The sequence below is a fragment of the Lonchura striata genome, chromosome 4 (assembly GCF_050655825.1).
Source record: "Lonchura striata isolate lonStrDom1 chromosome 4, ASM5065582v1, whole genome shotgun sequence".
NCBI classification, from domain to species: domain Eukaryota; kingdom Metazoa; phylum Chordata; class Aves; order Passeriformes; family Estrildidae; genus Lonchura; species Lonchura striata.
The window spans coordinates 11,275,228-11,292,952 of record NC_140706.1 but is presented as its reverse complement, the minus strand read 5'-3'; the positions used below and the strand labels follow the sequence as shown (position 1 = coordinate 11,292,952).

Genomic DNA, 17,725 nt, shown 5'->3' with positions numbered 1-17,725 from the left:
CTCCAAGGGTGGAGACTCAGCCTCTCTGGCATCTGCAACAGTGCAGCCCCACAGCAGAAATGTTGATTCCTGGTGTTCAGAGAAGACTTCCTGTGTTTCATGTGGAGTCTGTTGCCTCTGGTCCTGTCACTGGCCACCACTGAAGACCTGTCTCCAATCCTAGCAGAGAATGTTCTTTGTACCTTCCCTCCAGGTATTTATAGACAGTTTTTGACAGTTTCCTCTGAGCCTTCTCTTCTTTGGGCTGAACAGTCCCACTTCTCTTAACCTCTCCTCTTATGAGAGCTGCTCCAGCCCCTTCATCACCTTCACAGCCTTTCCTTGGACTCCCTGCAGTCATTCCATCTCTTGTACAGGGGAGCCCAGAATTGGACCCAGTACTTCACATGTAAACTCACCAGTACTGAGGAGGAGGAATTAGAGAATAATGTGGCTGTATCTTTTATGTTTATCCTTGTCTGTCTCTCTTGCCTTTCCTCCAGGTGTCTTTGAAGACAGCTCTTTATAACCAGACACGGCAAACATTTTGTTGTGCTTCTCAGCTTTATCTATTCCAGTGAAAAACCCAATTCTTTCAATCATTTTTCATTGGTTACATTTTCTAAGCAGCTTATGAGTCATTTTGCCCTTCTTCAAATTCATTTTTAGTGGGTCTGTAAACATGCATATAAAATCCAAACTTAGACACAAACTTAGACCAGAGGCTTTACCAGTGCCAAGTTTATCAAAATAATTACCTCCATGTCTTCTGTTTTTGAGTTCTGAATACAACCTAGAATTAGTCTTTCTTATTTTGCAACAACACTGCATTCTTCTTTTAATTCCACAGAATTCCCCAAGTCTTTTATTTGATATTTGAAAGTTATTTTCCATTTTGGTTTCCACCTTTGATATGGGTTTGTGTTTCTTTTTTCCCAAGGAGTACTTTGGTTTCTTTTTTTCTCAAGGAGTACTTTCTGCTTGGTTTTGGAGTATGTCATCATATTGATTTCTGAACATTGTTTCCATCAGTCAATGTCCACTCCCTTCCTTATGTGTTTTTTTTTCTTTCTTATTTGACCACAATTGTTAATGAAAATATAGATTTTGTACCCATCATATCTTTGTGATAAATATCTCAAAATATTATTTATTTGATAACTACCTTTTGAAATTGGATTCTTCTAATTCAATATGTATTTCCATTCCTCTTCACAGGGATTTTATCTGCACTGTTTTCTTTTTTACATTGAAACAATGTCAGGTAGAAATGTGTAACAGTTTTAACAAAGGTCAAAATACGTTAAATTTTTTTCTTTCCTTTATCCACTAAGCCAGTTACCCTGTAAAAGGAGAAAATTACATTAGTTTGACATGATTTAGTTTTGATAAATCTGTAGTAGCTGTTTGTTATCATTTTAATTATCTCCAAGGCGCTTAGAAGTGGATACCTCAATAATTTGTTTGATATCTCTGTGGATATCAAAATTAATTCTCTAACTCTGAGTTCTGTTTTGCTCTTTCATATCTCTGGTTCTATATACATACATAAATGTGTATGTGTGGTTGTGTATGCATATTTATATATATAAGCAACATTTTTCCCTTGCCATAGTTATTTGGAATCACCCTCATGAGATTTCAAAGATCATTAATAGTAGTTCAGAGATTATATTTTCAAGATTCTGTCATTATTCTGTTCTGCCTTGAACTCAAAACACCATTCCCTTTCTTTCACTTTCCTTGACTAATCTGTCTGAGATAGCTAACATTAATGGAGAAAATTTCATTTGTTCTGTAGAAAAAAATTTTTTGAGGCAGGAGGGAAAGCTTTAACAGGACTTGGATACTTGCACTTGAATGTATTTTTTATTAATTAATTAATAAAAGAAATGTAGTAAATTTGTGAAGTTTTGTGATGTCTGGAGCAGCAATCACTGAGGTAGGTAGTTGCATAAGCATATGGTGAAATCTGCCTTTATGTTAGTACCTTGTATGGAGAAACAAAGATTTTAAAAAGGAGGTACAGGTATTTTGCATACAAAAGACACTTCATGTCTGTCAGCAAACCCAGTCATATTGAAGCAGGCATTGTGGAAAAAGCAAGAGACCACCTAAGTAGACACTTTATTGAGTATGTAACTACCAGTGAATAAGATTATATGGTGACAGCAGCTCTCAGGATCCAGCTGAACCAGAAAAAAGAACCAAACCCTTAGGCTCAGTGAGAGAAATAGGACCACACACACCTATGTGCACATACAGCCAGTGGACTGAGCCACATTTTTCAGTTTGTGTGTGTTGCTCCTACTTCTGAGCCATAAGTACATTTAGAAGGAAAGGAATTAGATGATCCAAGTCCTTTAATCTCAGAGTCTTACGAGAAAAGAGTAAGACATGCAAACTAAATGCATATGTTTGTGTTTCATTACCTGCACTGCTCGGGGTGTGGTTTCCTGTGAGCCTGGGTTGTCCAGTCATCATAATGTGAGCAGTGTGATCAACAACCTGTTGATATCTACATCCCTCTGCCGCAGAAGCAGAAAAGACACCAGAAAGGAAAGGGAGAAATCACTATACATCTTTAGTCTCTGTGAATTATTTTTCAGCCTTTTTGGTAGATTTCAGGCAACATGCTTTGTATATTGCCTCTGTGCTGTAGAGAATCAATCGCTTCTGTTCTACTCCAGTTCCAATCTGAACCTGGAATTCAGGACAAGAGAAATGACTGGGCACTGCAGAATGCTTTTAGTAAAACTGTACTGTTCCTGCTGCGCCTGGATTTGGACAAAACAAAAGGAATTAATTACATTGGACAATGATACTAAAGCTTGGAATATGAACTCTGTGCAGTATGAACTGCGCAGAAATTGTTGGCTTCAGAATTAACCTAAAATTCTTTGGCAAGTAAGTCACATAAGCCTGATACAAACCACAAATACATTTTACTTTTGCCCAAAAAGAATTTTTATCCTTTCTAATTTGTTGTTGGTTGTCATACATACCCATTCTGTTTTGGAAATAAAGATTCTGTCTTAAAAATGTTGTCTGCTTTGAAAGTGCAGCGTGCTTTTTAAAGTAATAAGATTTCCTTTTTTTTTCTTTTTTTCCCCCAACAAAAATTGTAGTATGTGGCTGGTTTTTGTTATACATTGAACTATCTGAAATGAAGAAGAGACTCTGAGTTCTCCAGCACAATGTGAAGATGTAGTGTATTCCTTAGAAATTAATAGAATATCATGATAATGCTGTGTGCTTAACAATAGCACATTGCAATCTGAAGACTGTAGAAGTTAACACAAAATCTCACAACAAAAACAACTGAAGAAATTGCAAATCATAAGGAATAAGTGGCAGGGCTGGAAACTGACTCTGGTGATCTGGGATTCTGCTCCCTGATCTGAGCTTCCTGTCAAAATCAGAGCTCTGTCTGTTTCACACACAAGATAATAGAGAAAAATTTTTATTCCAAATTAGAAAATATTATTCCCTATTAAATTTCTGGATAGTTTGCTAGGGAAAAACCTTTAACATATGAATTATATCTCTTCATTGTAAAGCTTCATACAATTGACCAATGTTTCCTAACGAAACTCATTGTACGTAAAAGAGGAGTAAAAGTGGAAGAAAAAAATTAACCCGGGACCTTTTAGCAGAGAACTATGACTGTGGATAAGAAAAGATAGGACTGCAATTTTGAATCTCAGCTGTATGGTATTTCTTTGCAGTAAGAGTTTCCTTTTGGTCTTTTGTTCAGAGTCTTTGGACATATCAGCTACCGTTCAGACTGGGAACTGGTGAAGGTGGACTTCAGACCATCCTTCCCCAGGGAGTGCACTGATGAAGACTATGAGTCTTGGGAGCTCACAAATCTGCAGGTATTCATGGTTTTATGTGAACTGACAAAACTTTTCCATAGCTTTCCAATTCATATAGAGTTGCGTGCTGAGAAAATGTTTCCAAATTGAATTTGGATGCTACACCCTCAGCTTAGTCTCCTTATGGTGATTTCACTGGAGTTTAAACTCAGAGAGGATTTTGTGTTCCCTTTGGCTGTGTGATCTGTGTCCCAAAAAAGGCAGAAGTATATCTGGGGCGCTGCCATAATAATAGGTGGTCCTGCTGGATTGGGAATCATGTCCCATAAAATGAAGTGTATAATATTGATTGAAACAATTTCGACATGCAGTCATGTTCTGCCAACTTCCTGACCACATACCATACTCATATATAAATTGCCATAAGTAAAGTCCATTCCAGAAGTAATTTAGGATCTCAGTGGACCAATCACATAACAGAGTCCAGTTGTTTTGGGCAATACCGTTTTTGCAGTAATGCACTAAGGCTGTGCTAATCATGATGCTCTGGCCAAATCCACTTTTCAGAAGCTAAATTCTCTCTATATATACTGATTAAAGAGACCAATATGTGGTGGGATTTTTTTATTAAATGGAACACATAATATTTATTCATAATCATTCTAATTTTTATGCTCTGCTTCTTCTACCAGGGTTGATTTACTTTTTGCATGCTACTCAGTGTTACTCCAGCTCTCATTTGCTAGTTCTCATGTCTAATTTTACACCTCTTGTTTGGGATTGCTGTGTCTATACAAAGAATATGACACAGATCTGAGCCTAAAGAGTAACAGTATCATTGGGTATTTGACATTGAAATATCTTTCAGAAATTAGAAACTACTAAAATGACTGACAGAGTACTTGCAGCTGTGCAGTCACCAGTGCAGTATTTGTGGAGAGAGTTCATTCTGTGTCCACAGGGTTGGTGCTTCAGGTGGACAGTCAATATGATGATTGAGAGAAATTCAGCTCTCTGCAGGCAGATGAAATTCTTAAATGGCCATTCTGAGCTTTGCACACAGGTTGGGCACTCATGAAACATAAATTGCACTTGCATTTTCATGTGCATCTTCAGATTTGCGTCCTGGAAATATAGACTATGTTACAACTCTGTAATGACCTGTTAGTGGACAGCAGTGGATATAAGGGCTTTCTATACATATATATCTGAGGATGAGAGGGTTGATAAGGTTGGTAGCAAGACCAGCCTTTCTCAGGACAACACAAGGTCTCTTTGTGGAGGTTCTGTTGCAGTAAGTCCAGTGCTTTGCTATTCAGGGTGATCGTTGCATCATGGGCCAGCAGAGAAGATTTCGTAAGAGGAAGATTTCATCATGGTGCATTAAAGGGAAAAGTTTCACATCAGCTCTCACATCCAAAGTTTGTGAATGTGTGAACACTGATTTCTCATGGTGAGTCTGTCTGTGGGTCTTTTGGCTTATTTCTAGTAGAGTTTGAGATGGTTTTATCTTCCTCCTTTTGCCCCTGTTACTACATAGCCATTTATAAGCAAATAGCCAACCTGTTATTGAATAACAGGTTTCTTTTGCATTTGCATTTGTGTAAAAATGTTGCCATGTTTAAGTATTTGTTTCACCTGACTGAACAAATCCTGACATTTTTTTCTATTGATCAAGACTTGAAAAATGACCATTGCATTAATTTTAATGGCAAACTTAAAAAAAAAAAAAAAAGAAAATTAATGGTTGGTCTGAGTGTCAAAGGAAGCCTTTAAAAAATCTCTTTTTACCAATTTTGCAGAACTGACAATGTAATTGCAACCAGTTTTTCCCCCAAGTGTACACAGCTACCATTGAAATTAGAACAGAATTGGTTTCATCAACTTGTATGTTCATCTAGTAGAATAACACTGAAAAAATATATTGACTTGGAAAAATATAGATTCATTCACCCCAAAATGGATTGCCAAGTGAAGTGGGAATAGTTACATGTTCAGTGTTGGTGTTTTTCAGTGATTATGGGTTTGAGCGCTCTGCGCCTCTGAAGTTGGAGTCAAGCAAATGCTTTGCTGACTTTTGGTTTAACCCAGAAGCACCTCCTGAAGACTGTGTGTTGGGGCAGGCATACACCAGCAGCACTGGGTAAGCTGATTTTGCATTTCATGGGCTTGATGAGGCTTCTAGAGAGGGGGAGAATATTTCAACCAGCAGCCTCAATTGTCATTTGAAAGAAATTCACATTTAAATACTTAACTGGAGAGAGCTGGAGAGGGTCTTTACACAAGGACACGTAGTGATAGGACAAGGGGAAATGGCCTTAAACTAAGGAGTGAAGGTTTGGATTAGATAATAGGAAAAAATTCTTTGCTGTGAGAGTGGTGAGACACTGGCACAGGTTGCCTGGAGAAACTTGAATTCCTCATATCTGGAAGTGTTGAAGGCCAGGTTGGATGGGGCTTTGAGAAACCTGATCTAGTGGAAGGTGTTCCTGTCCATGACAGGGGGGTTGGAAAGAGATAATCTTTAAAGTCTCTTCCAACCCAAACCAGTCTATGATTCTATGAAATTAAATAGGGCAAACTGTAAAAACTGAGAAATGGAAAAGTTCTGATTCTGACTTAGAGCATGAACAGAAGCTTCCTATAGACTGATGAAAGAAAAATATTGCTTTGCATGTTCACAGCAGTATAAAAACAAATCCATTTGAGAAGAGGGAGAGCTGTTTTTTCAAAATTTTAATTTTTTGGTAATATTTTTTATCTATTATTACACTTCTGATAGGAATGTTCATTCATAGTCCTTTCTTTCAGCTCATTTCTTGAACTCAGAATGATTTTCAGTTTGGATTCAATGATGCTCTGAGGAACTGGCAACATCTCACAGAATTTCAAGTTTCTCACTTCCATTAGGGCAAGGAATTCTATGGAGAATAGATTCTTTTCCTGACCATATGGGACACTCAGAATCAAAGGCAAACTTCAGTAACTATAAACAATGCTGCATAGAATATACACTACAATGTAGTCTGACGTCTGTGCTGAGAATAACTTGCAGCTGGCATCTATTCTGGCTTATCATAACACCATCACAGTCACTTGTGGAGATGAGAACCAAATGCTGAAATGTCCAATCTGCAATTGAATCACAGTCTCTGTGTATATTTACCTTACAGAGGAAAATGCTGCCTTTTGGGTTGGGGCTGACAGCTGTGATATACAGTGGGAATTCAAAAGAATGAAACATAACTCTGATTGTAAAGGATGTTTAAAAATATCATACCTGTGTGAAAGCGATCTGTAAATAATTACTGTACACATCCGACTATTTCATTATTAGCACTTTAAAAGTGTAAGTCCTTTCACTCTTTTATACAGTTATTTAAACAAATGCTTTAAGTGTTTTAAGAAACTAATAGATTTGGAAGCAGCAGTTAAGCAATTAGTTCTGGGTTAATGTAGAAGCTGTTTGGTCTAATTTCTTTCCAAACTTTGGGATTTGAACCCAGATCTCTAGAGCATTGAAGACTTGGATGCTAGAAAAGGGTATAACAGAGAGGATAACAGATTGTCTGGGTTCCTGAGGGCTAGTCAGGCATCTTTCTAAGTTGGAAAACAGACTCTTCCAATGCATGCAAGTGAAATTCTCATCCATGCTCCGCACCCTCTTTCTTCAGTAGGTTTCCCCTACTAAAGGCAATGAAAATACCCCCAGTGAAAGTACTTGCATTGTTAGTTGGCTTTGATAATCTGCAATCTTGTCTGTGAACCCAAGGAAAATGCAGTAGCTTCAATCACACATGCATTTGGTGCCTTTGCTGGAACACTTTTGCTTACCTTCAATTCACTGTGCCCACTGTTTACTGTTTTTACAGGTACAGGAAAGTTGTTTCTAATGTGTGTGAAGGTGGAGTAGACCTGCAGCAGAACTTGGCACACCATATGTGTCCACTGATTGCTCCCAAGGGACTTCAGATCAGCATCAGAGAAGAAAGTCTGGCTGTTAGGCCTGGAGAAGACATCACCTTTATTGTCCAACAAGAGCAGGTAGTAATAAACATTGGCTACATGGAAGGTGAATTGCTGATTTTAGGGTTAGTTTCATTTCTACCTGTTTTGCTGCTGAATGAAGATTAATTTGTGCTTGAGACAAAGATTAACAACCTTCTAAATACTGAAACTTGATTTCAAGTTAATAAGATAAGCCAGTAAACTCAGTGAACCTCCAAATTCTACCCGCAGAACAGGATTTGTCTCCTCAGCAGAAAAGGCACTGGTATCTTGGAAAATCAGGGTAACTGGATTACCAAAGTCTTCTTGGACTGAAAATTTCTACTGCTGTATCAGAGAAGAACAAAAACTGAGAGAACATTTAATACTCAGGTTTAGGTGTTTTTGAGAATCGGCCTTTCAGAAAAGAATGAGGCAAAGCATTACAGAAATCAGCAAATATCTCAGCATAAGAATATTTATTATATATTAGTTGTGTTGCCAAAGAAATGGGGTTTTTTTCTGCTTATTGAGAGACAATTCCCTAACTCCTTAGCCAACAGCGGTGAGTAGCTTTTGGATTAATTGTTTGCCACGGGTTTGCTTTTTCATGCTTGTTTTTTAGCATTAAGCTATAACTGCTCTGCTCAGGTTACCAGAGTATTGTAATCCTGGCTAACCCCACTGGTTTGCAAAAACTTGAAGAAAGTTCACACATTTTGGCAAACCTGTGCTGTATAAATCAAGCACTTGGGATTTATTTCTGTAATAGAATCAAGAAGGTTACGTGCAGAACACTGGGCTGCTTAATACTTTGCAGGCTCTGTGACCCAGTGCGTGCAGTGCCCCACCAGTTTGTGTGGCAATTCCTGCTGCCTTCTCTTTTTAGAGTTTGTTTGGAAAAGTTTATTGTAAGCCTAGAGCATTTGGTTACAATTTGGACTCTCATGATTTTGATTGGCAGTTTGACTTTCTTCCTACTGAAGCTTTCATGAATCTCTGTGGCAGTATGAAAAACATTTAAAATTATTCACAAATCTCCAGAAGTAAGGGATCTTGAAGAGAATCCCATGCTGTGTCTTTTGGTGAAGTCTTTGCTCCATACATCAGAAGAAATATAGCAGTTTGGTGCCCTCTATGGCTAAGAATAATATTTAAACTCAAGTGTCCAGAGCGTTGCTTAGGACTTAATCTGTATGACAAAGTCTAATGAGAATTCATAACAATTACTAAGTTTAAGAATCAGCTCTACTGCAACAAACCAAAGCATATTACTTTTTCTGGTGAACAAAATTAATTTGCTAGTTTCTGTGAATGAATGTTGTTAGGTGCAGGAATACCAGACATCTTAGAGGAAAGGAAGCAGGCTTTTGCTACATTTGGGCAGTTTGCAACTGCCCTTAGAAATAATAATAATAACAACTAAATACACCATCATGATCATAATTTCCCCCAAATTTTGTTGGCTGAATATATTAATAAATAATGTAATGGCAATCTTCTATTTTTTATGGCAGTGAAAGCCCCAATTCCTTATAGATTTAGCTGCCTTTTCTCTTTGTCACTGTTTTGCTGTCTCTCCATTCTCTGTCTTTACTGGTCAGGAAATAGAAATACCTTGGTGTTTTGAAGAAAGCACCCTCATCTTTACACTAGGGAAGTTGTTAGAAGAAAACATTAAGAGAACCTTCCTCTACTGTCTTTCAATGCTGGTTTCTGTCTCACCTGGAAAAAATATGCATGTACACTTGTAGCATTAGACAGAGTGAACAAGAATTGTATGCAAGCTAATGTCATCTAAAGAGATTCCACTTACTAACACGTTGCTGGCAAGGAGATATCTCTTCTGCTTTAAACTTTAATAACATATTATCTCCTCTGCAAAATTCTACTCTTCTGTTGTCAAAAGAAAGATGTTATTTGGGAAAAAACTGTTCACAATGAAGAGGCTTTCACAGTCCTTTATGTGTCTTGAAATGTAGTGCTTATGTATTTGATAAACCTACAGGTTCCTTATTATGGGTATTTTTTACATTATAAGCAATGTTGTTTCATGTGATAAAATATGGAAGAAAATCATCCACACAAAAGAATAGTAAAAGGAGGAAATAATAGTATGTTTTCCTTCCTTTTGTAATGGCAAGGTATGTAGGTTCTAGGTATGACACCTCCTTTGATTTTCAAAGAACCATAGAAATATAGACTGACAGGTTGGAAGGGACTTCAAGGATCATCTGGTCCAAACTCTGTTGGAAAAAGCATAGTGCTGGATAAGATGCCTGGCTTCTGTCCTGCTAAATCTTAGAAGTGTCCAACTCTGGGTAATTCACTAGTTTTGTGGGGAGATTATTGCAATCACTGATCGTTGCCATTGTGAAAAGAATTACATTAGTGCTGCCTTTTAGGATTAAATTTTGAAATAAAGCAATTTCAGAGAGTGGCTTTTGGAGAAATGATTTTTGAATAGTTTAATGTCAATCCTTTTCTGCTTTGATGGCCTTTCATGTTGCTTGACCAGCATATGGGTGTATACATCCCTTTCCTAGAGGCAAGGAAGTTTTTGAAATCAATATCCTTTTTCCACAAGAAAGAGGCTTTTCTATGAAGCCTGGCCCTGCAGCCTGTCTGAATTGCTATGCTAGGAGGGACATGATCTCTGGTAAGCAAGCAGGAACATCCACACTGCTGGAGGTCAAGGGATCAGGGCCACTTGCTCAGGCAGTGCTGCCAGTAGTATTGAGAAAGTGCTGCTGCTCAGACCTAAAACCAATTTTCCTTTGACTGCTTCCAAATGACCAGTCCATGTGGCACAGGCCTGATTTCTGTCTTGAGCAGCTATGCCATAACACGAGTGATGGGCATGTTTGTCCTCTAACAGTGGTATCAGCCTTGTGGTACTTTAGGCCGGAATTTAAAGGAGTGTCATTTAAAGGAGCACTTAACAGCAGTATTATGAATTATATATTGCATGAGCTATTTGACATGACAGAATTATTTGACTGGACTTTTAAGCCATTTCTCAAACTCAGCTCAGTAATCTGCTTTATTAAGCATGCATCTAATTTTGCACTAGAGCATGCTAGTTCTTGGCATGCTGGTAGCTCAGTGCAACGCTCTGCAACTCTGTGTGAAGATCCCAGCTTAAAGGCCACGTGGTTGAGAGTAAAAAGGGGTGACTGGAAAATTCTGTGAAGAACATCTAAGCCAATTAATTTTACTTCATAACTGCAAAGGCTAGAAGCTTGTGTGATGAATAGTAAATTGCTAAAATCACAATCTTCAGTTGCTTACAATTACATGAGCATCACTTTTGAACCTGGGGTTGCCCTGCACCATTTTGTCATATAAAGAGAATTAAGAGAACACTGATGGTTTCTGTGCCATACTACTTGATTAGTGGTCTGGGATATATAATTTTAAGATAGCACCTTGCTCTGTAAACATGGTGTTTTCTGTATTAGTGCACACAGCATCTGTTGCACTAATGTAATTGCCATGGCAGTAGTGGTTTTACTGCAGCTGTTGCAATTGGGTCAAGATGTCTGGCTGGGGCTGAAATGCTGTTGTGATTCTGTAGAAGGTTATGAACATGTGTTCTGTCTATTTTGGTTGTGGCCATTTAAGATATTTTTGATGTGTTTTCCTTTTAGGGTGATGTATTGAGTACCAAATACCAGGTAGATCTTGGAGACGGCTTTAAGGCAATATACGTGAACTTGACGATGACCGGAGAGCCCATCCGTCACCGCTACGAGAATCCTGGGATTTACCGCGTGTCAGTGAAGGCTGAGAACGTGGCTGGGCATGATGAGGCCGTGGTCTTCGTCCAAGTCAGCTGTAAATCAGCTCTTTGGTTTTCTTACTTTCGCCACTGTGTAAAAACCTCATGTCAGCTATGAAGTAGGAAGGAAAATTACTAGTCACAATTGGGAAAGACCGTATTTTTTCAATATCCTCATGCAGTCTTGCAGTGTTGTATGTTGGTAATGCTGAGGCTTGTAAACCTAATCCAGTTCGAGGTCAGAATTGGTTTTGTTTGGATTTGGCAGGATGGTTTATTAATCTTTTAAATAACGAGCATGCCTCAGTATAAATTTCAGGTTTGATCCATCTTCCTGATTCAACACCCCTTGTCAGCCTTAGCAGCTAAAATTTTATTCTTCGAGCTATGTCTTTGTAGAGCTTCCAGGTGCAGTGTAAAGCAAGTTAAGAAATGTATTGGGAAACACGAGCTCTTGTGTGATTTTAAAAAATAGTCAAAATCTCAGGTGGTTCTAAATCTAAATTTTAGGTAGTTAATTCTCACAGTTTTAAATGGTTCTTGGATATAACTTCAAATGTTTGCAGGCAGTATTACTTGACTTATACTTCTCCCCCTCTCTTAATTAAGACTGAAAAAACCCAATCAAACAGATATAAAATAAAGAATAGCACGGCCCAGGGAATATCATGCACCATTGCAAGCTTAATGTATCTCAGTCATCATCATAACTGAAATGAAGAAGGAAACTCAAAAGTGGAACTGACTTCTCCTCTTCCTTGGAGATTCAAGACAGCTATTCCCTATTTTCAGATTCGTCAAAAATTCAGAAACAAGTAACATCAAAGGAAAAGATAACCCATCTTGCATTCGCCAGGTGTCTGTTTCCCTCTGTTGTGAGTGGTGTGTCTTCCATCATAATCCCAAAGCAATGGAAATCACTGGAGCCATTTACCAGTCTGTGTACAGACCCATCTGCCTTTTGTCAGCTTGTCTAGTGACTGCTGATATTTTTTTGTATGTTGCTAGTCAGTGTCCTTGAGTTCAGAGTTTCCAGTTCTGCTTTGATTAGCAGACAAAGCCAAACACATTCATGCTAAAGACCAATCTCCTGTTAATATCAATCAGAAAGAATCAGAATCAAATTTTACCTGTTTCATTATCTATTTCTGTGTTGTGTTTGTTTTTTAAATCATTTGACAACTCCAGAGAACTCAGATAAATTACTTAGAGTTTCACTGTTACTTTTTAGAAGCTTCTAGGTGCTGAGAAGTGGAGAAGGGAAAGAAATAGTAGATCTGTAGAAGCAATGAACAGGAAAAACTCTGTGTGACATTCTTCTCTCCAAGGATAACTTTTAACCCTTCAGAAAATGACAAGCAATAGCAAGCCCTGATGGAAAGCAGAAGACTTTCTCAAAATATGCTTTTAATATGGCCTGTGTTAGAATAAACAGTACAACTATAAGATGTTGATTCTTTTTTATGCAGCAGATTTTTAAATTACAGAAAGCAGAGTTATTTTACACAAGTAAATGACTGGTGCATTCGGGGGACTTTGGTGCTGAAGTGCAGAGGCAGCAGGGCACTGAGGCAGATGTGAGCCCTTCCTGAGCCTGCCCCTGGATGCTGCACAGGGACTGGCAGACCCATGGAAGTGTGTTACACAGCCTGCTTGAGTAAATGCTTTACATGTGATTTGCTCTGTTTAATTTTTTTAGATGAATTACAAGATTTGAGGAAATTAGTTGGCACTAATTAAACTGCAATTTCTACATTCTAGTGAAACACTGATAGCCATTAAGGGACATTTTTCACTGTGGAATGCCATGAAAGCAGGGGTCTTTGTAGAATTCTGCTTTCTGGAGTCAGCAGTCTCCAACTGATGTATTATTCCTAGGGAATTTTTTCAGAGGCAAATGGTAGGGGAAATATTTTCACTTCTGCCAGGTTGCTATAGGATATTCTGTAATGCAGGACAATAACAAGAATTTTGGCCTGCCATTCAAATCATACTTTCTGATCCAGATTGAACAATCTACAACTTTCTAATGAACTGAGAGAAATTAGAAATTTCTCTTAGAAATTTCTAATTTCTAAGAGAAATTAGAAACTAGAATTAGCATAAATGTGAGTAGGTAACTGTAGAGGCCCAAGAACTCAGAAAAAAAAAGAACTAAAGAAGAACTCCATACATACATTAATACATATGCTGCATGCATTTTGTTTTTCATGGAACCATGACCTGTGTAGTGTGGAACTTTGGAAACTACTGAAATTTTTACTTAGTTAAATAGAAATCATTAATTGTACACACGGGTGCTATGAGGTTTGTTCAAATGCATTATGGAATTGTGTAACAGAGACAAGCAGAAGGATTTGCAGTAATTACTCTCAGCTCTTTAATATATAGAAACAGCAAAGCTGAAATTACAGTCATCATTCAAGTACCAAACAACTTGGCCTCTAAAAATTTTGGAAAAGAAAGTAATCTTCTTCAGGAACAAAACCATATCTCAAAGTAATCAGTTTCCTCTGTGAAAACATATTTATGGCAAAAGCCGAAAAGTTTCTCAGATCTTTCCAGAAGGAAAATCTATTTCTAGGAGGAACAAATTTAATGAAATTCCTAACGTTTCTGAATTTTCTTCAAGACACCGTCACTGAAGAAGCATTTTTACTCCTCTGGAAGCTACTGAAGAAATAATTTGTTAAAGCACCCAATATTTATTGAATTCATGTAGGTGGTTGAAGAATTATTGGAGAAAATGCAGAGTAAAATAGAACCTTACATTCGAATGAAGCACCACACAGACTAGGTGAAGTGAGGTGGAAAAGGACTTTGGACAACTTGCTATCAGAATTTCAGTCAGTTTAGTCAAAGTGAAATTAGAAGTGAACTAGCAATTACTCAATTCCTGATACAAAATAAAATAAATGCGTTAGACCAGTGTTAATTGCCACTAAGTTTGCACTATAATGAAAAACCTTTGAATGAGTTAAAAAAATTAAGAATGGAACAGAAATAGATGGGTTAGTATTCATTGTGTGCAATGAATGAATGTTGAGCTATACAGTGGTTTCATATCCCAGGTAGCTGGTGCAGGTGAAGTTAAGAAATTTTAGTTATCATGTTGTACTGTTAAAAAGCTTTTACCTTTTGACATTCTGATAAAGATATATTGGGAAAGATTTTCTTTCAACACAGTTATTGTACTGTGAAACAGCACAACACTAATAAACATAACAAAAGCAGATAAAACCATTGTAATGATGCATTTCTTTGAAACAAATAATAATGTTTATGGTTTTAGTAGTTCTGAGAGGAATAAACTTACTCTAAGGCACATTTTGGAGTCCAGAGGTTATATATTTTGATTTGCAAATAAATGCTTCCCTGATGTGCAGATCTATTTTAAAGCATGAATTAATGAGATTTTTTGTGTGAGCCTAACAGCTGATATTTTATAATGAAAATGAGTAGTCAGCAGCATTCTTTTTCAGTTTTCTGATTTTCCCGTAGCAATTTGAGATTTGTTAGATTTCTATTCATTTGATCTTTTGTTACTGAGTTTAAAAAAAAAGAAAAAATGCTGATATTGCCCTTTCCAGTTTTTAACTGGAGTATTTGCTTATGTGTTCTTGAATTGTACATGAATGGAAAGAGTGGGCATGAGAGAAGTCCATTTTGTTGATCTGTCTTATTGCTGTAAGATTTTGTTTGGGGGGTTTTGGGGTCATCTGGGGGATGTTTTTTAGTTGAAATGAGGTCTTTCCAATTATGTCCATAGCTTTCAACATGGATATAAAGAGGGAGGAAAGGAGGGAGGGAAAAATAAATTCAGGACCTTATGGTGAACAGGTGGGAGGTTTTGGGGAAGGATGTGTTAATAAATTGATGGATTCTTGTTCAATGATATTTTTGGAATTTTTTTCAGCTCCACTCCAGGCTTTAAATTTAGAAGTGGTTCCAGTTATTGGGAGAAACCAAGAGGTGAACCTGACAGCCATCATTCTGCCCAAGAACCCTAACTTGACAGTTTTCTACTGGTGGATAGGAAACAATCTTCAGGTACACAAATGGTTTTGATTATTTCAAGAGATTATTTCAATCTCTTTCCAATAAAGGTAGTCCCTTTCTTTCAATTTCTAAACTGTTTGCTTTGTGGAGAGGAAGCAACAATTTCTTCTACTTCATTACCTGTGGGAAAAAAATCTTCTAGAGGGGAATGGATTTGCGGTCATAACTGATGTAAATTGAAGTACTGAACACACACACCACACACACACACACACACACACACACACACACACACACACACACACACACACATATATGTATATATATATATATATATATATATATATATATATATATAGGTTGTTTGGGTTTTTTTTCATTGTATAAATAAATATTTTTTGTGAGTCTAAAATAACTGTCATATCAAAAATAAATGTGTTATCTTAAAGGATATCAAAACATTGAGAGCACTCAAACAATCTAGTGTTATTCATTTGGGGATCAAAGTCTATATGAACATGTCCTAGAGCATTAAATATCCAAGTATTTATATTGGGGAATATTTATTGTATAGCTGGGTTATTTCTTTTAAGGTAATTTTTTCAATAACAGATAAGTAAGATATTTTCTTTATGAGACAGGCTATGTATGACAGAAGAATGCTTCAAATAAATGCAGTGAACTTTCTTCTTGTGGATGTGCTGTCTACCCTAATCCCAGCCTATATCTGCTCATCATTATTGAATTTGCTATTGCAAGAAGAGGCACTGGGGGTCTTGTGAAGGGTTTTATAATTCTTAAGGATGTAGTAAGGGAATCTCAGCTCCACCTTCGAGGTCACTGTGGGCTGGTGCTCTAAGCTGACAGCATTAATCCTTTTGACCCTGACATACCCTACATTTTTTGAGGCAAATGATTTGCTTCATATAATTTTGTAGAGATTGTTGAGTCTCCCTCAGACTCCATTAATTTTAGTGGGATCTCACTGAAAACCTAATACTCGACTGATTACTCTAAGAGAAATTTTCCTTGTCTGGCTGCTATTCTGATTATATAGGATCCTTTTAGGGGATTAAAAATTCTATATTGAAAATTGTAATTGATCAATTTGATAAAATATTGAAAATTTTATATTTGATGTGAAATTTTTTTTGTAATATTTTTAACAAAAGTCTCTTCCAGCACTGTTCTCATGGTTCTTGCTGAAGTTCTGTTTTCAACTGTTCTTTGTTTTTTTAAAGCCACTGCTTACATTGGAGAGTTTTCTGGTGACAAAGTTTGCTGAGACAGGTGATGTCAGAGTTACAGTGCAAGTTTCATGTGGGAGCTCTATGCTTCAGGACTCAAAAGTTGTCCATGTTTTTGGTGAGACATTAGTATTTTTGTTTTTTTTTTGTTTCATATGTCTTTTTATTGGATCTCTAAAACCAGCCCTGTCACAAGTGAACCTATTGTAAAATTAAATCTAATGCCAGATTTAATTGTTAAAATTAGAGGCATGAATAGTCATGAAATAACTCCACAAAGCTGAACAGTGGGATTCTATGGGAGGTTAACCTGAAACATTTTGTTTCCTTTGCTTATTTTAAGTGTTACTGTGGTTCCCAAATGCTATATGTGTTTAAGTAGCATTTTGGCCTGTGACTAGAAAGTTTCCTAGAATTTTAAGTAAAGTAGTCTAAATTCCTCTGGAAAAAAAAAAAAAATAAAATGCTCTCAGCATTGAAAACCATGTCAAATAATTGCCTTTCATCACAATATATCACTGTTACCTTGATGTCTGTCTGAGATTTCGGATCAAATATAGCTCTGCTGTAATTATTAAATAATCCTTTAGCTCTTGTTCCATACTGTGTCCTGGTGTGGCTTTTTTGTGTTTTATAATGTGGTGACAAGGCAGAATATACTTTGGAAAATGCAGTGCTGGAAAATTATTTACATTTGTATTCGTGCTGTCACATATGGGAATTGTAATAAGCATAAAAGCTTTTATTTTAATACAGAGCTGAAAGCCCTCAGATATCATGCAACACAAGATGTGATACATCTCTATTGTCTGAAGAAGATTCTGTAATTTTTGCTTTTAGTATACTTACTAATTTGAAACAATGGCAAAATCTCCACTTATGCTAAATGAAGCTTTTATGAACCTTCTCCTTTT

The 17,725-nt window shown here is 37.0% G+C and overlaps 1 protein-coding gene across 18 annotated transcripts in view; it reads left to right on the top strand.

The window, feature by feature from the left end:
- Window positions 1–17,725, top strand: part of SORCS2 (sortilin related VPS10 domain containing receptor 2) — a 528,299-nt gene that overhangs the window by 488,348 nt on the left and 22,226 nt on the right. For all 18 annotated transcript variants that reach the window (XR_014955066.1, XR_013339870.2, XR_014955068.1 and 15 more), the window contains 7 exons: window positions 3,737–3,857; window positions 5,117–5,250; window positions 5,812–5,940; window positions 7,670–7,841; window positions 11,435–11,621; window positions 15,482–15,615; window positions 16,806–16,929. Coding sequence is in view for 14 of the 18 variants with exons in the window: in XM_077782740.2 (XP_077638866.2) it covers window positions 3,737–3,857; window positions 5,117–5,250; window positions 5,812–5,940; window positions 7,670–7,841; window positions 11,435–11,621; window positions 15,482–15,615; window positions 16,806–16,929 (1,001 nt within the window). In the remaining 4 variants the exon portion in view is untranslated. The remainder of the gene's footprint in view (window positions 1–3,736; window positions 3,858–5,116; window positions 5,251–5,811; window positions 5,941–7,669; window positions 7,842–11,434; window positions 11,622–15,481; window positions 15,616–16,805; window positions 16,930–17,725) is intronic.